This window comes from Neomonachus schauinslandi, chromosome 12 (assembly GCF_002201575.2).
Source record: "Neomonachus schauinslandi chromosome 12, ASM220157v2, whole genome shotgun sequence".
NCBI lineage: Eukaryota > Metazoa > Chordata > Mammalia > Carnivora > Phocidae > Neomonachus > Neomonachus schauinslandi.
This window is the reverse complement of record NC_058414.1, coordinates 88,653,394-88,677,756: the sequence shown is the minus strand read 5'-3', so window position 1 is coordinate 88,677,756 and position 24,363 is coordinate 88,653,394. Positions and strand designations below refer to the sequence as shown.

The 24,363-nt window shown below is 36.9% G+C and overlaps 1 protein-coding gene across 1 annotated transcript in view; it reads left to right on the top strand.

Annotated features, from left to right (window-relative positions):
• MTPN (myotrophin) overlaps nt 1-24,363 on the top strand; it is a 54,071-nt gene that overhangs the window by 22,024 nt on the left and 7,684 nt on the right. The window contains exons 2-3 of the mRNA XM_021692880.1: nt 11,830-11,943; nt 12,889-12,972. Coding sequence (XP_021548555.1) covers nt 11,830-11,943; nt 12,889-12,972 — 198 coding nt within the window. The remainder of the gene's footprint in view (nt 1-11,829; nt 11,944-12,888; nt 12,973-24,363) is intronic.

Below are 24,363 nucleotides of genomic sequence, written 5' to 3'. Positions count from 1 at the left end.
ATAATTTATTCTCTCTCAGCTGGACATTCTGTAGACCTTCTGCCTACCTCCAGCGTATTTAAAGGACACCTCATATAGCTCCCATTAGTGTCAGGGTCAGTAACTCTCCTCAGAGGCTTATACCTGATTCCCCAAGTCCTCTCCAGATAGCATTACTATAGATAGTCTCTTTCTCTTGTCCTCTGGAATTCAGTGTTGTAGAAAGAGACCAAGCTAATTTAATTTTCTTTAGAGTAACATATTTTTTACTTATTTGTTTTTATTTTTATCCTTGTAAAACAGAAATTGCAAAACTATACTAATGGGTGGCGGTGAGGGGGGCGGTTCTGTTGAATTTTGTAAATGAGTTTTATGATCTGCAGGTTCACGTCTTTTTTGAACTCAAAAAGTGTACTTTTATAACTTTCAGTTCCCCTTGTTTTGACAATGTATTTATAGATTTTAGCTTTACTGTCATTATATCATTTTTATTTATCACTTCAGTATTCTGGGAGAATTTCTTAAGCTTACTGACAATTCTTTATTTAATTAAGGTTTCCTAATTTAGAGTTGGTAGTGTTACCCAGCTCTGCTGACTTTGGTGCAGATTTTAATCTTGCAATTGCAGTTTTAATTCTCCTGCCGTATTTCACTTTCTCACCCAGTTTCCTATTCCCATCAGCCTGGATCTCTGTTTGCTTTGCATATTTGCTTGTTTTCCTTTTAAGATACTTTTTTCATAGAAACCATGTCTTTTGGATTCCATCTTGATCACTCTGTGAATGCTTTCTAAAATTAAGTTTCTTGAGTTTTCAGTATGATTTTTCTTTTCCTGTTACAGTTTTCTTGTAGTTTTCATACACCCCATATTGTTTTTCTTCTGTGACTTACCCTTTAAAGGGGAAAGCTGTCCAGATTGAGGGTATGCAAACATAACCAGAGTGGAGCCTGACATGGGGCTTGATCTCACAACCCTGAGATCATGACCTGCACCAAAATCAGGAGTCAGATGCTTAACCAACTGAGCCACCCAGGCGCCCCCATTCTGAGCTTTTTTGAGTTGTCTTTTTCTGTTTGTTTTCACAGAAGTTGAGGCAGGCATATCAGGAATGTGTCCCTGAGAGTGTATCACTTATACTGGAGGACAGTTTGCTTTCTGTTTTAGTTTGTGGACACAATTTAGATGAAGTGAGAACTTCTGAACATTTAGTATTAGCAATAGGATCTAATGTGTTCCTGCTGGTTTTAATTTATTTAATATCTTTATTACATTGTTAAAATATGAAATACTCTATTTAGTTTCTGAACTAGAATTGATGGCATACTCACCCATTTTCCATGAGAATAATATGAGCAAGTCTTACTTTCAGTGAATTTTGCCATTTTATGTTCTCCAACTTTTTTTTTTTCTATTTGTGACCCGATTTCAGAGATGTTAAAATACAGGAAAATGCGTACTTTGGAATCAATGAAATACATGATATGGTTATGTTCTATAAAATAAGAACTTTAGGGGCGCCTGGGTGGCTCAGTTGTTAAGTGTCTGCCTTCTGCCTTCGGCTCAAGTCATGATCCCAGGGTCCTGGGATCAAGCCCTGCATCGGGCTCCCTGCTCCGTGGAGAGCCTGCTTCTCTCTCTCCCACTCCCCCTGCTTGTGTTCCCTCTCTCACTGTGTGTCTCTCTCTCTCAAAATAAAATCTTAAAAAAAAAATAAGAACTTTAATGGTACAGAGTATTTGGTATTAATCTACATGTCCAAAATTAGAATATTTAGGTAAATTATGGCACATCTACTTGACAGAATATTATGTAGCTTTCAAGAATGGTACCAAAATAATTTACCTCAATGTTAAATAATTAGTGTGATTTACTTTCATAGAAAAAAATTAAACAGAAGGACAGCAAGGTAGTAATAATGGTTGTGTTTTAGGTGGCAGGACTCACTAGAAGAAAGATCTCTTCTTTTCCAAATCTTATTTAATAAATGTGTTACTTTTTAAATGTATTTGTGGTGGCCATGGGGTTGTTTGTAACACTTATGAAGGGATCAATTAGAAATAAATCCTGCTATGCTAATTTCCTTTTTTTTTTTTTTTGCAGTTCCTAGACTACTATTAGATAAAGGAAATCTCAGTCATTTCACTGAAATTTTTATGTTTTAATGGTATGCTTCGGGGAACGATGGTAAAGGATGGTGGGATAAGAATGTAATGAACTAGATTCAAGACCGTTTGAATGGTAGTACCCAAATACTCTACCTATTTCTTTATGTAGTGAGCTAAAGGAAGTTTCCTGGATACTGGTGGAGCTCATTCCTCATCTTTTCTCATTTTCTAAGAAATGTCTTAGGTCACCATAATGAAGATAGGTGAGGTACAACTAGAGGGAGGTTGGGGATCAGAACTAACAAATTCCTTTTAATAAGAATCTGGAAGGAACTTGGCAGCCTAGGAAAATAAAATGACCATTATAAGTTGAAATTTAACAGCAAGTAATGTAATGGCCCTGCGTTTATACTCAGAAAATGAGTAACTGAAGTTCAGGGTAACAGTAAATCATACAAAAAGATTTCATTTTAGTTATAATGTGATGTGGCTGCTAAACATAATTGGTAATCTAACATGAAAATAGGGACTGCTTGTTCCATGTGTCCCCAATGGGTAGAACCAGAACTGTAAAGTAGAATGAGCTGATCAGTAAGATCTTGAGTTGCCTTTCATTAGAGAGGTTCAGTTGTAGGTTGAGCATACACAAGCAAGGATTCAGAGAGTAAGGGGATGGGTTGGATGACATTCAGAGTCCTTTCTAACACTGAGACTGACTTTCAGACACACTAATGATATTTTTAAATTACCTCTTTGTGGAGTGATAGTTGTTATGGTAAGCAGCAGGTTCCATAGTGTGACAAAGATGCTATAAATGACTGCACTAATTCATTAAATTGGACTGTTGGCACAAGTCACCCATAGACATCATGGGCAGTATTTATAAGTAAGTTACTCTCCTTTTTTTAATGGAGTTTTTATTGAAGTACATAAATAACAAATACCCGATTGAAAAAAGGTAAAGTGTAGTAAGAGACGTAAACTAAGAACTGTGAGGATTAAAAGGAGGGAATTATATATCAAGAGTATCAAGGGGGAAAAAAGAGTATCAGGTAAAAATTTTATGAGAGAAAATAGGTCTCAAAGAGTAAGTGGAATTTCAGCAGATTAGGACATGAAAGGAAGTGGGGTAACCATGACAAAGAAAGGCAACAACATGAAGTTTCCTGGAAGCGGGAAAGCACTGATGTTTTGGGAACAGTGTAGTATGAGGTAAAGCGGCCAGAATGGCAGGTTGGTGTTGAAGTGAAGAGGACTTGAGTGTCATGATGAGGATTTTCTGTTCGACCAAAGGGAGCAGTTGAAATTTTTTTGAGTGAAGGAGTAGCATGATCAGTCTTACCTTTTAGGAACATCGATGTACTTGATTGACATTTGTTGAATTGTTGAATTTGGAGAAATTGCGTAGAAAGCTATTTAAATGAGAACCATTGAGGGCTCTGTTAATAAAAGCGGATGGCATTATTGAGCGCTCACTATATGACAGGCACCTTACATTATTTCAGTGAAGCCTCACAACTATGCCGTGTGGTAGGTACTTTCCAAATTAACACTTCTGGATTTCCAGGAGGAAATTCCTATGAGAAGTCCATACACCATAATAATTAATTTCTCCAGGTATATTCTCTTATGTACACATGTGCTGCGTTCACCCATACTCTCCAAATCACCTTAGTGAATACTGTTACATCTTAATATAGCATTTTATAACATGCTATCATAATCAGCAATCCCAAATCATTATTGAGGTTTAAAAGTACCATATTAGGCACTGTGGTAGAAATAAAAGAAGTATAAGATGTAGTCTCTGACTCCTAAGGTAGAAATACAAGAAGTATAAGATGTAGTCTCTGATTCCTAAGGTAGACACAGACCCACAATTCTACTTTTTTGTACCGTGAGCATGCCCAGCACAACATGACTGCTTAATAAATGCTAGTTGATTTATTGATTTTAAATTAGAACTAGACCATTACACCAATAATTTTCTAGTCAGATAAGAATTTATCAATATAGTTGAGGCTCTTGGTTATTCAGAACAGTGGTACTTGAGAAATGAAGCATGATTAGCCTTCACAAATGCCAGTAATGTCATTTAATTTTTAAAAAGTTGGAAAACCTGTCCACTGTCCAGCCCTAAAATGTCATGCTTCAACATTGGAATAAATAATATTGCTTACAATTCATTTGGTTCTCCTCTTAACATAGAACTCACTGACTTAATTGATATAAACTAGTCATGCATTATCATATCTTTTTTTTTTTTCTTTTAGTTCTTTGAACAATTTTGATTAGGACCAGGGAAGAATCAGAGAAGGTAGTCTGCAGTTGTTAGACTATGGAAGAATCTTAGAACTCTTCTTGGGTTCCATTCAATTTAGAATATCACATAGACTTTCTCCTCCGACCATAATCTAAACCCCCTTATTTGAGAGGCACCAGGAGTCAACCTATCCTAAAGCATTTCATAGTCACTACAGTGGTTCCGGATAGAATGTATTTAAATGTATTTTTTTTTAAATGTATTTTAAAAAGTTTAAATGTATTTAAACTGCTCACCAGAAAATATTGTGAAGTTTATTATATCTGCCATATTACATATCTGGAATATGCCATATTTAGAGAATATAAAAATAGCTTAAAAACAACTTAGAAGAAATAGGGCAAAATATAATTTTAATAGAATAAAAATCTATGTTGTGTATTTAACAACCAACAGGCTTCATGTTGCAATAAAAGAAAGAGTAAAATGAAACTGGGTAGATTATTCTTGTTAAAAGGGAAAGGTAAAGCTAGGCAAGCCTTGATGTGACGACAAATTAGGTTTGTCAGTTTGCATTACTTCAACTGTGTATGGTAAATAAAAGCTGTGTGCAAAGTTATTATTTGTGACCTGCATGGTGTAGTCCTTAAAAACATATGTAAACTTTATCCCTAAGGAAGCATTTGTTACTCAAAAAAAATGTTATAGTCAAAGTATTTTGATATAGATATTATTACAGGACTGTACAAGGATGACTGAACTTATCAGCTGTTTCAGTTATATCGGATGAAAATCTGAAATCATAACCAAGATCCCCAAAATTTGTTTTAAACACCTGGTAGATGTGGATAAGTCAGGAGAGGTAACAGAGAAGCAGTGGTCAATAATGTGGTGTAGCTGAAGCCAGGAGAAGAGAGTGTGTTTAAAAAAGGAAGAAATGATCGACTTTGTCACTTCTGTGAGGTCAGTTAAGGTGAGGACTGGGATAACCTTTGCATTTTGCAACATGGAAGTCATTGACCTCAGCAAAAATGGTTATGGTTTAGTGTTGAGGGTGGAAGTCAGATTAGAACAGAAGGTGAGAAATTGGAGATAGCAATGAGACAGTGTTCTTGGAAAATTTAGCCATGAGAGGAAGGAGGGAGAACAGTAACTGAAAGGTCTAAGGATGGGTCTAAGGAGAGAGGTTATTGTGTTGTATTTTGCTTGTTTAGCGGAAGAGTTGTGCATGGCACAGACTGATGAAAGGGGCCAGTAGAGCAGTAGAGGTTGAAAACACAGGCAAGAAATTCTCTAAGAAAACAAGAAAGGATGATATCCAAAACACAGGTGAGAGTTGGGCTTCAGACCCGAGGAGAGAGATTTGTCGTCGTTGTAGGAAGGTGTGGTGGAGGGAAGTTCCTGAGGGAGTGGCTGTCTGAAGGCAGTCTTCTGTGTAAAGAGGGTATGATGAGGTTATCTGCTGAGAATGAAAGGGAACGAGGAGATAGAGAAGTCTTAGGTCTGTAAAAAAGTGGAAGAAACTTAAAATAGTCTCTCTGGAAAGTGGAAAAGCAAGAGAAAAAGGAAAACATGGTAAGATTGTCATGTAATGTTAAGGGACCCCTTGAGATAGTACATCTTTCTTTAACCCCAGAATCTGGGAAACAAAATTAGGGTTAGATTTTTCTTGGTAGCCGGTGATGTTTCATTAAGTTAGAATCAAGATTACAGAACAGGTGTCTAACTTCCTCTCTGGTGATGTCACTAATGCCTAGAGTATTGGCAGAGGGTAGGGAGAAAGGAACTAGATAGAGCACATCTTCCTTCCCTATTTTATCACCACTGCTGCAGTTACACCTATCAAGACCGCTGAAAACCTGGTGAAATTCATTCAGACCTCCTACTTCGGTAAACGCTATTGATCTCAAGTTACTGCTGCTGTTACTAGATAACTAACGCATTATCCATGTTTGCTTGAAATGGAGGGTGTCGTGTATGACCTGCTTCCAAATCTATCACTTGAGCAACCTCATCATTTCTTCAACCAGAGCTTTATCATATCATTTACTATCTGTCAGAAACTATACTAGGCATTGGAGATGCAAAAGTAAACAATAGAGCCTGGTACCTGGCCTGTGTCCATAGAGGATACAGATAATAGGCAGTTTGAGTACAATGTGATAAGTGTTGACGAAAAGGAAGTGCAAGGTGCTTTGCGCATACCTGTGAGGTTCACATTACTCACAGCTGAGGTGGTTAGAGAAGACATTCCACAGGAAGTTGTATTAAAGCCTGCTCCTAAGGATTAGTAGGAGTTAACAAAGGGGGGGGGGGGAAGGAGTGGGGTGCTGAGGGAGGATTGCTGTGAGAATGGAAGTTGGAAGGGTAGTCACCAGATAGATCACCCCAGATCTTCTAAATTGTGTTGTTTAGACAGTATTCTCTAGAAGCAGTGAATAGCCATCAGAGGACTTTTTGAAAGGGAATGATGTGATCACATTTTCTGTTTAGCAAATTCCCTGTAGTTGCAGAGTAAAGAATGGAGTAGACAAAATATGCTAGAAGTTGGGATATTGATAAGGATGTTTTTTCCACCAATTCAGACAATTGTTTTGATCTCTGAAGTGCACCCAACTGGTAGGGGTCACATTGATCCTCTCTCATCCCACTTTAAAACTTTGGTTCCGTGTAGTTAGTTGAGGTATAGGATATAGAAGGCAAGAGGTTTTTTCCTTCAACACTAACAGTGAAGGAACTTGACCTCAACTAGCTTTTGCTCTTTAAGTCTCCCATGAAGATTGTTAGTTACCCCTGTTCTCATCCTGTCTCAAATACTGCTTTGTTAGCCCATTTGGTAAGAATAGAGCCACAGAGATTTGATTTCAGGAAAATCTGTTATTGAGGTATAATTGAAATACAACAAACTACAGATATTTAAAGTGTACAATTTGATAAGTTTTGACATGTATATACCCCGTGAAATCATCACCACAATGAAGATAACACATCCATTACCCTCACAGCTCTTTTGTAATCCCTCCCTCCTATTGTCCCTCCCCTCCCCTTCCTTCAGGCAACCACTGATCTGCTTTCTTTCACTATAGTGATAAAAGTTTGCATATTTTTTAATTTTATGGCAATGCTATACTTTCTTGATTACCTCAGTTTCTAATAATTCTTGAAATCAGGTAGTACTTGCCTTCCAACTTGTTCTTCTTTAAAGTGGTTTTGGTTAGTCTAGATTCTCTACATTTTCAGATCAAATTTAGGATCTGTTTGTCAGTTTCTTTAAAAAAAAAAAAAAAAAAAAGCCTGCTGTGGTTTTGACTGGTATTGCATTGAATCTACACCTCAATTTGGGGAGAATCGACATCTTTACAGTCCTGAGTCTTCCAACCCACAAATGTGGTATATCTCTCCATTTCTTTAGGTCCTCTCCTAATTTCAGCACTTTTTTAGTAGTTTCTGGTGTTAGGTATTTCACATTTTTGTTAATTTATCACTATTTCATATCTTTGGATGTTCTTGTAAATAATACTGATTTTAGTTTTGATTTGCAATTACTCATTGCTAGTATATAAAAATGCAGTTGATTTTATATATTATTTTGTACTGAAACATTGCTAAAGTTACTTACTAGTTCTAGTAGCCTTTTGGTAGATTCCATAGAATTTTCTACATAGATGATCATGTCACCTACAAATACAGACAGTTTTTTTTTTTTTTTTTTTTTTTTTTTCCAAAATGGATGTTGGGGGTTTTTTTTTCCTTGCCTAATTGTACTGGTTAGAACTTCCAGTACTGTGTTGAGTAAAATTGATAAGAACAGAGACGTCTTGTCTTGTTCCTGATTTTTAGGGGCAAAGCATTCAGTATGTCACCAATGAAGTATGATAGTTGTAGTTAATTTTTTTTATGGAAGCCCCTTATTAGGGCAAGGAAGTTTTCTTCTTTTCCTAGTTTGCTGAGCTTTTTTTTTTTTTTTTTTTTAAGATTTCATTTATTTTTTGACAGAGAGAGAGGGAACACAAGTAGGGGGAGTGGGAGAAGCAGGGGGCCAGATGCGGGGCTCGATCCCAGGACTCTGGGATCATGACCTGAGCCCAAGGCAGACGCTTAAGGACTGAGCCACCCAGGCGCCCCTGCTGAGTTTTTATCAGGAAGGGATGTAGGGTTTTGTCAGATACTTCTTCATTTACTGAGATGATCATATGGTTTTTCTTTTCTGGTTTGTTGAAATGGTGAATTATGTTGACAGACTTCAAATATTTAACCAACTTTGTATTCCTGGGATAAACTCCTTTTGGTCATGGTTATATTCTTTTTATGTGTATATAAATTTTTATTTTTAATTTTTATATTTTTAATTTTTTGAGTTCAGTTTACTAAAATTTTGTTTAGAATTTGTGTTCATGAGGGATGAACGCCTGTAGCGTTCTTTTGTTTTGTTGTCGTGTTCTTCTGTATCATCATTGTCGTATTTTGAAGAGTAATGCTGACCTCATAAAATGAGTGAAAATGCTTCCCATCTTCTGGAAGAATTGGTATTACTCTTTTTTTTTTTAAGTCTGGTCAGATTTACCAGTGTAGCCCTCTAGGGCCTGGGAGTTTCTTTGTGGGAAGGTAATCAGTAAAGTCTCATATTAGCACTTTGTGTATTCACTCTTTATTTTTCTGATCGCTCTGGTTAGATTATTTATCAATTGTATTGATCTCGGAGAATCAGCTTTTGATTTCTATTACTTTTTTGTTTTCTGTTTCATTAGTTCCTGCTCTTTTATTCTTCCTTCTGGCTTACTTTGAATTTAATTTTCTGTTTTAAAAATTTATTTTTTGGAGCACCTAGGTTCACAGCAAAATTGAGCAGAAGGTATAGGGATTTCCATAAACCTTTTTTCTTCTCCCTAGTTTTAAGTTTTTATTTAAATTCCAGTTAACATACAGTGTAATATTAGTTTCAAGTGTACAGTATAGTGATTCAACACTTCCATACATCACCCTGTGCTCATCCCAAGTGTGGTCCTTAATCCCCATCACCTATTTCACTCATTCCCTCACCCACCTCCACTCTAGTGACCATCAGTTTGTTCTCTGTAGTTAAGGGTCAGTTTCTTGGTTTGCCCCCCCCCCCCCTTTTTTTAACCTATGCTTGGTTTTTGGTTTTTTTGCTTGTTTCTTAAATTCCACATATGAGTGAAATCATATGGTATGTGTCTTTCTCCAGCTGATTTATTTCACTTAGTATAATACTCTCTAGGTTGGTTTTGTGTGTGTGTGTGTGTGTGTGTGTAATACTCTAGTTTCTTAAGGTGAAAGTACAAAAATCATTATTTTGAGGCCTTTCTACTTTTCCAGTACAGGTCTTTTAGTACTATAAATTTCTCTGTAAACACAGCTTTTGCTAAGGCTCCACAGAAGAGGATCCTTTCTTTCCTGTCAGTCATACAAAGCCTTTCTGACATTGTCATTTTTTTTGTCTGCTAAAATAAGAACTGTAAAGATATGTCTACAGGGATAAAGGATAAAGTTTAAACTCACAACTCCATTTCATATGCATTTTCCATACTTAGACTAAGTGGGGAAGGAAGATGCCACTTATTTTGATTCCAGAATATAGCTTTTTGACAAAGTCGTCTTACTGATTACTTACTACAAGCAATACTTTCTTTTCAGTGAAAAAAGCACCTATCCAGTTAATGCTCTCTGGTTAATATTAATAATGGAAAGGAAATATTAATAATGTAAGGAAAACTAGTTACATTTGAGAATCGCTGAAGCAGTATCTCCGTTTGCCTCAAAGCCTCTCACTTGTGCAGTTGTGAATAAAGGCTACAGTGGCACACCGAGTTGCCCTTACTATAAATTTGTTTCTGAATAGCAAGTATATTACATTAAATCATACCTTTGAATTTCAACCATTATGCAGAAACCTGCCTTAACTCAATTTTGGATAGTCTTTTAGTGCTAGTATCAGAAACTATGTTAAGTACTTTGCATGGAGTAGCTTAATGATGCACTAAAACCTATGAGGTCTAAGCGTTTTTATTCACATTTTACAGATGAGGAAACAGATTTGGAAAGTAACCAGTCGAAGGTCCCACAAATTAGTAGTAGAGTTGGAGCTTCAACTTCATCTCCAGTGACTTTAAGCATGTTGTACACCTTTCTTCTATATCCATATAATGGCCATGGAATGATAGGGTTTTGAGCATCTTGATTCAGAATATGGCTTGATGAATTGACCAAACTAAGATAAGTGAATAGTAGTTAAGAAAATAAGTTCCTTCAGACATGTTGTTACTCTAAAAATCTGAACTTTGCTTAAGAAAGATGGGCAAAGGGCGCCTGGGTGGCTCAGTTGGTTAAGCGACTGCCTTCGGCTCAGGTCATGATCCTGGAGTCCCTGGATCGAGTCCCGCATCGGGCTCCCTGCTCGGCATGGAGCCTGCTTCTCCCTCTCCCACTCCCCCCTCTTGTGCTCTCTCTCTCTCTCTCACTCTCTCTCTCAAATAAATAAATAAAAAAAAAATCTTTAAAAAGAAAGATGGGCAAATACTGAATTGGAGGCAATATGAATTTAGATCTCACTTGTTACTAAGCCACAGTAAAAAGTTAGTTAACTTCTTTTAGCTTCAGACTTTCCATTTATTAAATGGAGATTTTCTCCTTTTAGGTTGGCTTAAAGTTGAGAGCTTATGTGTCTAGCACAGTACCAAATCCATAGTGGCTGGTTGTATTGGTTATTGTTAGAATCTTCTCAATGAATGAAAACTTTTTTTGAGGCCTTGAGTTCATTCTCTAACATGACCCACTCCCCATCCATCACCAAGATTAAGTCCTATTCTTCTGATAAGTATTTGTACAGCATTGTGTTCCTTTCCTTTATAGCAGTTATATTTTGACATTGTTTAATTATGTGATTATTTGATTAATATCTGCCTCCCCACACAAGATGGTTAGCTCCCTGCAATCAGAAGCCACGTCTGATTTTGTTCGCCTTTGTCTGTGTGCACCGTGCCTGCCATATAGCAGGGCTTTAATAAATGTTAAGTGAAGGAAATGATTCTTAGTAGCAATACTACTACCTTGTGATAATGATGTCTGCTTCCTTCGAAGTCATGATGCTTTTCCTTGAATTTCAATACATGTCCTGTGATCAGCATAAACTCTCAGTATGTGAACTTACAGTCTTCTGTGGCCACATCTTGACTTTATGCTGACTGAACTCCTTAGAAATAGAGCACAGTATTTCATGACAGTTAGCATTTTGTCTTTTGTCTTTAGTTTGACTAGTCATGATTGAATTACCTTCGTACAATGTGTGTGCTACTGTGCAGAATATAATTTCAACTTCTTGTTTACTTATTTCACTTCGCAGAAAATGTAATTGTTTCATGAAACTCTTACGCCTTAAGAAGGGGAAAATACTGGGTATTTCATGTCCCATCTTCAGTCTACCATCCATCTAAATATCATTTTCATTTGGCTTCTCTTATAAGGGGGAAGATGTCAACCGGACACTAGAAGGTGGAAGGAAGCCTCTTCATTATGCAGCAGACTGTGGGCAGCTTGAAATCCTGGAATTTCTGCTGCTGAAAGGAGCAGATATTAATGTATGTAAAGAACATTCTCATTTTAGAAAAAAATCCTGTTGTATGCCTTGGGTAATTATTTTCTACAGACTTGTAAAATAAGAATATAGTCTGAAATTATACCAAATTTCCTGTAACTTAGAAATATATAACTGGAATTTTTTTTTTAAATAAGCAGCACAGACTTTTTTTTTTAAGATTTTATTTAGTTTTTTGACAGAGAGAGACACAGCAAGAGAGGGAACACAAGCAGGGGGAGTGGAGAGGGAGAAGCAGGCTTCCGGTAGAGCAGGGAGCCTGATGCAGGGCTCGATCCCAGGACACTGGGATCATGACCTGAGCCAAAGGCAGACGCTTAACGACTGAGCCATCCAGGCGCCCCAACAAACAGACTTTTTAAAACTAACTATAGGTAACAAATTGCTGTCTTGCAGCGGAGGATAGGACTCTGCAGTGATAGGATAAATCCAAACTGCAGTTTTGGAGAAAGGTCAATAGGCAGAAGGTCAGACAGGAGTAGTCATCTCCTGCCTCTTGCCTTTTAGAGCTTTTCAGAGTTTTGGACAAATGTTTAACCATGACAGCAAGTGCGATCCACTTTACACATTTCAGGGGACACCATGTCACCTGGCCCCATTGTGGCAGTCTTTTACCTCTTCAGCGGCTAATTTGTACCCACCTCTTCCCTTCCTGGACCTCACTGGCATTCCTACAATAGTGAGGAACTTGGGGCTCAAAAAGGTTAAATAGTACAGTAAGTGGCGGAGTCAAGGTCTGAGCTGAGGTCAAAGCCCTGCGCCCTCTACTTCACTGATACCCAAGGAGATACGGCTTATGGGTTTGGGTCTTGGCAGCTCTCTAAATGGCAGGGAACTTGAGTAGGGAAACATTGATAATTCTCTAAATAAATCTAGAAAGAAGGGAGAAATGAAAAATAAAGTGGTTTTTTATCTCATTATTTCATAGGCTCCAGATAAACATCATATTACCCCTCTTCTGTCTGCTGTCTATGAAGGGCATGTTTCCTGTGTGAAATTGCTTCTGTCAAAGGTGAGGTCAACTGCTAATTGTTTTAAGTTTTTATTTAAAATTCCACTTAGTTGATATACAGTGTAATATTAGCTTCAAGTGTACAATATAACGATTCAACACTTGCATACAGTACCCGGTGCTCATCGCAACAAGTGCGCTCCTTCATCCCCATCACCTATTTCCCCCACTCTCCTCCCTTCTGGTAACCCATCAGTTTGTTCTCTATAGTTAAGAGTCTGTTTCTTGGTTTGCCTTTTTTTTCCCCCTTTGCTCGTTTTAGTTTTGTTTCTTAAATTCCACAAATGAGTGAAATCATATGGTATTTGTCTTTCTCTGACTCATTGCACTTAGCATAATACTCTCTAACACCATCTATATTGTTGCAAATGGCAAGATTTAATTCTTTTTATGGCTGAGTAATATTCCTGTGTGGGTGTGTGTCTTCCTTATCCATTCTTCAGTTGATGGTTTGGGCTATTTCCATAATTCGGCTATTACAGATAATGCCACTGTAAACATCGGGGTGTATCACTTTGAATTAAGTATTTTTGTATTCTTTGGGTAGATACCTAATAGTGCAATTGCTGAATCATAGGGTAGTTGTATTTTTAACTTTTGAGGAGCCTCCATATGGTTTTCTAGAGTGGCTGCACCAGTTTGCATTCCCACTAACAGTGTGCAAGGATTCCCATTTCTCCACATCCTCACCAACACCTGTTGTTCCTTGTGTTGGTTTTTTTTAGCCATTCTGACAGGTGTGAGGTGATATCTCCTTATAGTTTTGATTTGCATTTCCCTGATGAAAAGATGTTTAACATCACCCATCATGTGTCTGTTGGCCATCTGGATGTCGTCTTTGGAAAAATGTCAGCTCATGGTCTCTTCCCATTTTTAGTCAGATTATTCGTTTTGGGGGTTTTAAGTTTTATAAGTTCTTTATATATTTTGGATACTGACTGATATTTATCAGTTAAGTCATTTGCAGATATCTTCTCCCATTCTGTAGGCTGCCTTTTAGTTTTGTTGATGGTTTCCTTTGCTGTGCAGAAGCTTTTTATTTTAATGTAGTCCCAATAGTTTATTTTTGCTTTTGTTTCCCTTGTGTCAGGAGACATATCTAGAAAGTTGCTATGGCCAATGTCAAAGAAATTACTGCCTGTGTTCTCTTTTAGGATTTTTATGGTTTCAGGTCTCACATTTAGGTCTTTCATCCCTTTTGAATTGATTTTGTGTGTATGGTATAATAAAGTGGTCCGGTTTCTTTTGCATGTTACTGTCCAGTTTTCCCAACACCATTTGTTGAAGACACGGTCTTTTTCCCATTGGATATCCTCTCTTGCTTTGTTGAAGATTAATTGACCATATAGTTGTGGGTTCATTTCTGTGTTTTCTGTTCTGTTCCATCGATCTGTGTGTCTATTTTTGGGCCGGTACCATACTGTTTTGGTTACTACGGCTTTGTAATATAACTTGAAGTCTGGAATTGCGGATGCCTCCAGCTTTGTGTTTCTTTTTCAGTGTTTCTTTGGCTAATTGGGGTCTTTCGTGGTTCCATACAATTTTTAGGATTCTTTGTTATAGCTCTGTGAATAATGCTGTTGGTACTTCGATAGGGATTGCATTGAATGGGTAGATTGCTTTGGGTAGTATAGACATTTCAACAGTATCTGTCCTTCCAATCCATGAGCATGGGATGTTTTGCCATTTCTTTGTGTCATCTTCGGTTTCTTTCATCAGTTTTATAGCTTTCAGAGTACAGGTCTTTCACCTCTTCTGTTAGATTTATTCCTAGGTGTCCTATTATTTTTTTGATACTCAAATTGCTAATTTTTATTGTTTTTTCCATTGTTTACGCTAAGTATTTGGTTGGTCAGTTAAATTGTGTGTGGCATCAGGGACAGAAAACTAGAGGCAATATTTAAAATTGAGGTCTAGAACAAGTGTTATTCCAAATAGCTGGTCCACAAACTGTTACCAGTTCATGATGGGTAAGGAGCTTGGGCTAGAATCTAAATCAGTCAAGTCTCCTTCATCAAGAATATCTTGCTATGAAAAAAGTTTGGCTGAACTAAGCATTGTACTTAGTGACGTAGATAATGTCCTGTACTACTCATGGTGCCAGGTTCACAGACCATACTTTGAGTAGCCCTAGTATGAAATGTGTAAGCTTCATTTTCTGTAGTACATACCGAGTGAGATTATTAGGGGCTGTTTGCTGTAAATAAGGGCCCTCCAAGTCATCTGGTGTCTTGATATGCTTGGGGTCCTGGTAAGTTTGGAATTGCCTAGTGTTAACTCTTAGATGGAGTTCAGATTCCAGTCTCAACAAACCAGTCAGTTGCAATCATTCTAGCTGTATTAGATGGAACCTGCAAATGATGGAAGACAAGAAATCTTTATAAAACAAGGCACCAATATTAATCCCAGGCTTATCATTTCATGGCATACTCTAGAAAATGCTGTTTATAGCATTTCACTTGGGATTTTAAAATAAGTCCTGCCAAAGGAAGAAAGATACAGAAATTAAATGAGTAAATGTATATAAAGCATTTTGCCACAGCACCTGACACATAAATGATCAATACTAAGACTGAAGAGGATTTTACGCTTCTCGGATTTAGAAAAAATTAGGAAAGAAGGTTAGCACGTTTGTCTCTTAACTCTTTATTGATAATTTTTTAAAGATTGAAACTGTTCTGAAAGCAGTTCAGGTTCTCTAAAACTGGGTTTTTTCCCCATAGCTGCATGTTAAACACCATTACTGAATTTCTTTAAGTGTATGGTTGTCACTGGTTTGGGGTTGGGTTTTTATTTTGGGAGAGGGGGTATAAATCAACAGTAATTTTTAGATACTATACATTATACTGATATGAATGATGTGGTTCTCCCAAAGCTAAAACAAATGAAATTATTATTCTTGGCCACTGTAGTGGACCCAGAATCTGTGGTAGGATGTGCTCACAAAGATTTCTAGTCACTCTGTCTTACTCCTCCCCCACACCTATGAAAAGATTTTTTTTTAAAGCTGACAGCTTCCGGAAGTCTTCCTTTTATCACTACTGTGTGTTTCCACTTGCCCCACCTGCCTTTGAGTCTGCCAGAATGCAAGGCTTGGTGGCTGACTCCCTTGCTATGGGAAGCTCAGAATAAAAAAACCTTTTTTTCTCCTCAAAAAAAAATAAAAATAAAGTACCTTCGAAAACTACTGGATCATTTCATCCCTGGGAGAATATTTTTGCTTACCATATTAAAAACTGGTTGTCACAGGCTACAAGTATTGATTTACAGTTTGTTAAAGATTTATGTAATTCCAGTATTTTATTAGTTAGAATTCTTTATATTGCATGTAACTAAACCCAGCTCAGATAGGCTTAAACAGTAAAAAGATCTTGTTGACTCACATAACTACAGTTGAGGCACACCGCCTGACCACCCTGTGCTTAAGTCATATTACCAGGATCTGATTTCTCTTCGCTACTCAGCTCTGTTCCTCAGCATGGACTTAATTCCCCTGGCCTCAACCTGTCTGCTAAGTATATAGTAAAAGAAACAGTAATAATACCGTCTTATATATTTGAAAATTACTGAGTAAATCTTAAAAGTTCTCATCACAAGAAAAAAACTGTGAGGAGGCGATAGATGTTAACTTTATTGTGGTAATCATTTTGCAATATATGTATCAAATCGTAAACTAATACAAATTTTATGTCAATTACAGCCCAAAATACAAATTCATAAGTCAGAATAAAAAATAAAACAAGATTTGTTCCTCCACCTTTGATATTATTCTACCCATCTGTTTTGGTCTCTGAAAATAAAAACCTAATATAAACCTGATTAAAACTGAAAAAGAATCCTTTTTAGCTTAGGCTCTGATCATTAAATGAGATGCTCCTAAGCATGCTCTTTCTCTCAAGGCTCTGTATTTCTTTCTGATAAGCCTCTCTTTCCTCACAGGACAAAGCAATTATTGTTACTCTAGAGAAGTCCCAAATCATCGTTGGTATTCCTTATTTCCAAAGCATGATGCTCCAGGTCATTGAGACATGACTGTAATATTCCATTGTTAAAGAATCTTCTGCCTTGATCTGCATGTACATTAGGCCCTAATAGATTTTCTTAGAAGGGTCTCTGTAATTATATACACTGTTGCTACGTTATTGATTGTAAGTAAGTTGAATTGTTTGACTTTTAACTAGCTTATTTTTTCTTTTATTTGGGTCTGAGCCTTGATTTTGGAAGCTAAGTGACATTCAGAGATGGCTCTGTTAATGGCAGATCAATTGTACCCATGCAGAGCTGTTATTTTAGATGAAAGGGTTTTTTTTAACCTTTATGAAAGTGGCATAGTAAAATTTAGTTCTGTTTTTTTTCAAAATTACTTTGATTTTTTATTATTGCATAAGCTTCTTTAATGGATACCCTACAGTTTTGTTAGCCAAATATTTTTTTTTTTGGAAATTGATCGTGCTCTTTTAAAAATCCTTAGTTGCTAAAATAAGGCTGTTCCAGAGCACTTCGTTACAATCAATGTCTGTATTATGAAATCTGGTTCTGCCTTTTATCAAAAGTTTGAATCCTTATGGATTATTATGAATTCATTTTTTAAAAAGTTTACCAAATTGACATTTTTAATATATTATCCAGCTGGTATAGCGTTAGTATAGGAAAAAAGCCAAAGTAAACAAAGTTAAAAACTCAGTATGATTACAACTAATGGGGGTAAAAAGAAAAACCACAAAGACAAAAGAAGGAGGGTAACTAGAATATTCAAAATCAAACTATGTGATACGCTAGATCACTTACTGGCCAAGTTTTTGTTTTCAATTTCATGCAATGGAAGATGAAGTTTATGACACAAGGGGGAATTAAAAACATTTAATTCATCTGTGGAGAACATAATATGTACTAAGCACTTTATATTATCTCCTTTAATTTCTGTCAACCCAAATACATAGGTATAATCATATTATGGATAAGGAAACCATTTGGCTCAGGGAGGTTAAGTATCTACCAAACGTCAAAGAAAATATAATGAAATTGAGATTTGTTCCAGAATTATGGCTCATAAGTCCATGTTCTCTCCTGAGCAGAATTATAGTCAGGGACAGTTATGAGAAATGAAACACGTTTATTTCTGTAGGTAAAAGTTATTTGGCCTGATTTTTTTATTTTTGAGCTAGTAATTTTTTTAAAAAGATGAATACATGTGGAACTTCCACTTCAAGATTGAGGTATACTTCAAGATTGAGGTATGAACACATGCCATGGTATCCCCTTTCTGCCCTCCTATGACAGAAAAGTGGTTTTTAAAATGAATGAATCAATACTTGCTTTGAAATCTAAGAAGCGGTTCATTAGAGAAGAGATTATAATGAATCCTGAGACACAGAAAGCAGAGGGGATGGGGTTGAAGAAGAAAACATTCCCCAAAATGAGCAAGAGAGTTTTGTTAGAAAAGGTAGGAGCTGATCCAAGGCTGCTCCAAGCCCAGAAGTGGTCGGCACCCTGAGTAACAAGTGAAGATTTGGATGCACTTCAGGAAGAAACAAATTAAACCCAAAGAGAAACTGAGATGCAAGAAGGATTATAATCAAGAAATGAGTATGTGAATAAATCTAAATGAATATTAAAATACAAAACAAACACTAAAGTAAAAAAAAATAAACTACTATAGAATTGTTAAATAACAACCTATAAGATGAAAAGAAGTACAAGAAAAACATTATGTAAAACTGGGGAGAAGAGACAAGGGAAAGGACACACGTGAAACAGGTTAAAATGCAGGGTCAAGAAGCATCCTGGGAAATGTAGCAGCAGCAGAGGAGGAGGAAGCCCAAGCAAGAGTGTGAAACCGACTTCTGTGATAGAGAAGTGGACAAACTAGAACAAGTACTGAAATCTGTATGGAATCACAGAAAACCTGAATAGCCAAGGCAGTCTTGAGAAAGAACAAAACTGGAGGCATCACAACTCCTGATTTCAAGATATATACTACAAAGCTATAATGAAACAGTATGTCAGAAATACATACATTCTGTTCAGTGCAACGGAATAGAGCCCAGAAACAAACCCATGCTTAATATGGTCAGTAAATCTATGACCAAGGAGGCAAGAATATACAATGAGGAAAAGAAAGTCTTTAATAAATGATGACAAGAAAACTGCACAATTACAAACAAAAGAGTAAAACTGGACCACTTTTACATCAAGTGCAAAAAATAAACTCAAAATGGAGTAAAGACCTGAAAGAGAGACCTAAAATAAATTTCCCAGAAAAAAAAAATAGTAATCTCTTTGACATTGGCCTTAGCAACATTTTTCTAAGGGAAACAAAAATAAACAGAACTACACCAAAATAAAAAGCCTTTGCACAGTGAAAGACCCTATTAACAAAATGAAAAGGCAGCCTACCAAATGAGAGATTTACAAATGATATGTTCAGTAAGGGGTTAATATCCAAATTATATAAACCTACAACTCAACACCAAAAACACCCAAATAATCAAATAGACATTTTCCCAAAGAACACATATAGATGGCCAAGAGGCACATGAAAGGATGCTCAACATTACTAATCATTAGAGAAAGTAAATCAAAGCCACAATGAGATAAGAATACCTTATACCAGTCAGAATGGCTAGTATCAAAAAGATAAGGAATAAAAGTGTTGTCAAGGACATGGAAAAAAATAACTGTTGTGCACTGTTGGTGGGAACGTAAATCAATACAGCCATTGTAGAAAACAGTATGGAGGTTTCTTAGAAAAATTAAAAACAGAAATACCATACAATCCAATAATTCCACTACTGGGTATTTACCCAGAGAAGAGTAAAACACTAATACGGAAAGGTATATGCACTTCCATGTTTACTGCAGCATTATTTAGAATAGCCAAGATATGGAAGCAGTCTAGTGTCCACAGATAGATGAAATACACACACACACGTGTGTGCGCTATGGAATATTACTCAGCCAAAAAAAAAGGAAAGAAATCTTGCCATTTGCAACAACATGGACAGATCTAGAGGGTATAATGGTAAGTGAAATCAGAGAAAGACAAATACCATATGATTCCACTTATGTGGAATCTAAGAAGCAAAACAAAAAGCATAAACAGACCCATAATTACAGAGAACAAACTGGTGGTTGTCAGAGGAGACGGGGTAGGAGGATGGGCAAAATGGGTGAAGGGGAATCGAAGTACAAGCTTCCAGTTATGGAACGTATACGTCATGGGGATGAAAGGTACAGCAAAGGAATATAGTCAGTGGCATTGTGATAGGGTTGTATGGTGACAGATGGTAGCTACACTTGCAGTGAGCAAACCATGATGTATAGAGTTGTCCGATAACTGTTGTGTACCTGAAACTCATGGAACATTGTGTGTCAACTATAATTTTAAAAAGCTGCCATAGACGTACAGAAATGACAAGCATGGCTGCATTCCAGTAAAACTTTACTTACAGAAACAAGGATCTGGGTCATAGTTTGCAGATTCCTCTTCTAGCTCATGAATAGTTTGAAATTTATAGCACACATCGTCTTAAAACTCTAACCCTCAGTGGGAAAATGATCTTTCCTAAGTGATGCAAGTTGAGAATGTACCTTATCATTCTGGATGCTTTTATTCACCTGTGCTAATGCTTGCTTGTTGAAAAGTTTTATTATCAATTAATGCAGCCAAACAAGAGCTTATAGGACAGTGATCTGGAATTTTCATTGTTTATTACTGAACTGATCTTCCTAAAATCTCATCTGCCTGAATAATAGCATCGTTTCATGAACACATTACTTAGAAGAGAGTTAATCATGAAATGATACTCTTGAATTATATTATTAGCCAGTGGACTCTCATAAGTCTAAAATTCATTTCTTTTTCCCAGCTACATGTATTTTGGTATACGTATAATTTGTTTTAAATCTAGTTTGTCTGTTGAAGATACAGTTCTTTGAAAGTTTGCCTGTAGCATTAATACACTATCATGTTAGACATTTCCTATATTGTTAGGATATGTATTATCTAACTTAAATCAACATTTCTATATGAATACTAAAATTCCTTATAATTTATGTAATGCCTTATAATTTATATAATTGATAATTGGATTTTAAGAAGTATCCTTGTTTCCTAATCCTAAGAAAAACCACTTCTAAATAAACCAGTGTGGGGAAAAGGGAAATATTTAAATGTTTACTTCTACTCCTCTTTTAAAGATGGTACGTTTGCTATAATTTAGAATGTAGACAAGGTAGAACTGTGTCATCCACTCTGGTGTGTGTTCATATTCTGTCCCTATATAAGTACATACTGCTATTAAAAATGACCACTCAACTTCCTGTGAGGATGAGAATTCTTTTAAACAAATAGAAAAAGTTGGTACTCTAGCATGTGAGAATGAAAATCTTGTGAATTGAAAATTTAATCCAAGTTTTAAAACATGCTAATTACTGTTTTCCTAGATTAACAAACCTCCAGCATACTTCAGTTGTTATTATACATGGTCATTTGTTATTAGTGGTGTTTAGCACATTAGGCTGTATCTGAGACGAAGAAATCCAAAGAAACTTGGGCTTTTTTTGTTTTCCATTGTTTCTCTGCTTCACTGTGTCAAAGAAGTTCCCTCCTTAGCAAGTCTACTATAACTGTGTGACAAATAGGGGACCGCTGATTGTGCAGCACTAATTGTGGTGACTCCTAGCTGTTTCAGACAACTCTACGTTGCCTGCTCCTGTTTGAGTAGGATAATGTGAGATACCTTCCTTTTATAAAAAGGAAGTGAAACTATTAATGTTTAATGTACAATTGCTCTAAAGAGTAAAAAATACTAAACAGTTTAAGAAAATTTAGAAGACCATCTTATAACATCGATGTTTTTGCTAAATATATATATATATTTTTTAAAGATTTTATTTATTTATTTGACATAGAGAGAGACAGCGAGAGAGGGAACACAAGTGGAGGGAGTGGGCGAGGGAGAAGCAGGCTTCCCACTGAGCAGGGAGCCCAATGCGGGGCTCGACCCCAGGACCCTGGGATCATGACCTGAGCTGAAGGCAGACGCTTAACGACTGGGCCACCCAGGCACCCTTTGCTAAACATATTTGTGTTATATTTAAAAAATCAAGCAGCCAGTTAATGATAAAAACCAAATACCCTTCTCAAATAGCAACATCGTCAAATTCTGAAAGTGTCTGTGGTACAGATTTTGCTGCTTGAATGGAGAATCCAGTGGATAAGATCCAGAGATTGGGAAGTCACCCTTCTCAGCATAAACAAGTACATGCTTGCAGGTAGAACCATTTTTCACTCTAATTACTCCCTGCCCCACCCCAATAAAACCTAGACAGCTTTCCATACTCTCAAGCACAGATTTTATGATTGCTCAGAACCCCGAAGTTCTGTTCCATTTAACATAGGCAAGTCTGGTTTTAAAAATGTTTTAGGACAGGTGACTCTCAAAGATCTCAGCAGTGTCTTTCTGAATTGCTTTAAGGAGGAACTGCACTGTCAGAATTAATACAGCCACAAATCTTACCACCTCAGTAATGAAGCCAATTGTTACACTCTTTAAGTGTTTCCCAAATCTCAGACACAGATAAGCCCATTGTAAGCTCCTTGTTTTTACCCATTTAGATCTTTTAGTCTGCAATCCTTATTAAATAGTTTTTGTCATGACATATACTGGGGGGCTGTGGTGCCACACCAACCCCCCCCCGCCCAACTTTAGTTCTCGGTTCTGCTTCTTAATAGCTCTGTGGTTTTGAGCAAGTTCCTTACCATGTAAGCCTAGGAAGTTTTCTCTTCTGCAGCAACAAGCCAGCACAGTAGTCCCCCCTCATCCAGAGTTGTGCATTTCACGGTGTCAGTTACCCTTGGTCAGCCACAGTCCAGATTCAGATGATCCTCCTCCTGACTATCCTCAGAAGGTCAATAGTAGCCTAATGCTATGTGGCCATGCCTACATCATTCACCCCACTGCACCTCATCGTGTCAGCGTTTTATCATCTCCTACCACCACATTTCAAATGAGAAACCTGCAACTCACTCTTCATTTCCCTTGAACACTTAGAGGCCACTGTAGGGTTATTAATTGGCCCAATTTCATACTGTGTCTCAGGGAATAGGGAGGCTGGAGGAGAGGGAGAGAGGGAACTGGCCAGTCAGTGGAACAGTCAGAATACGCATGTCATATATCGATTAAGTTCGCCATCTTCTATGGGTACAGTTCGTGGTGCCCCAAAACTATTACAGCGGGAACATCAAAGATCACAGATCACCAAAATGTAAAATGAAGAAAGTTTGAAATATTGCAAGAATTACCAAAATGTGACACAGAGACATGAAACGAGCAAATGCCATTGGAAAAATGGCACTGATAGGTTTGTTTGATCCCGGGTTCCCACAAACCTTCCATTTGTTAAAATATGTATCTGTGAAGTGCAGTAAAGCGAAGCACATTAAAAGGAGGTATGCCTGTACTTACCACACTGAATTATGTTTGCATACATGATCCTTTCCCTTGTCCTCTCTAGTTGTGAAAATATGCAGAGAACCAGCCTCTTGTTCTCTTTAATTCCCCAGAATAGGAGTTGACAATTTCTGTAAAGGACCAAATAATAAATATTTTAGGCCTTGCAGGTCACATGGTCTCTGTTACAACTGCTCACCTCTGCTGTTGTAGCAAAAAGCAGCCATAAACAATATGTAAAAAAAAAAAAAAGATGACTGTGTTCTAGTAAAACAGTCAAAACTATGTCTAGCACTTAATAGAAACTTTATAAATGTTGAATACTCTTAGGAATTGGTTTCTGTAACAATGTTTTTAGCTTGAAAGTGTTCAACAGATGACACATTGTATACATAATTGTATAAGGTTCTTCATTTTCCTGTAGGAGGCACAAAAATGTTGAGTATACCTACGTTAATAAATTCTAGAATCTGAGTCTCACCCTAACATTTTTAGGGGAAAAGCCATAGGTCAGTTTTAACTAAAGACAGCATGGAACACAAGATGTAGAGTCAGAAAGCTCTAGTTTCTTTAACTTGCTGACTGACTTTGGGCAAATTTCTTAACCTCTCTGAGCTTAAGTTAAATCTCTATTAAAACAGAGAACAGGGGCACCTGGGTGGCTCAGTTGGTTGGGCGTCTGCCTTCAGCTCAGGTCATGATCCCGGGGTCCTGGGATCGAGCCCCTCATCAGGCTCCCTGCTCCATGGGGAGTCTGCTTCTCCCTCTGCCCCTCTCCCCCACTCCTGCTCTTTCTCTCTCTCAAAAATAAAATCTTTAAAAAAAAAAAAAAAGTGCCTACAGGGCAGCTGTGAGAATAAAACGAGATGATATATCTATAGTATTAGGTTAAAAACTAAAAACTGCTATAAAATTTAAGAAACATAACATTCACTGT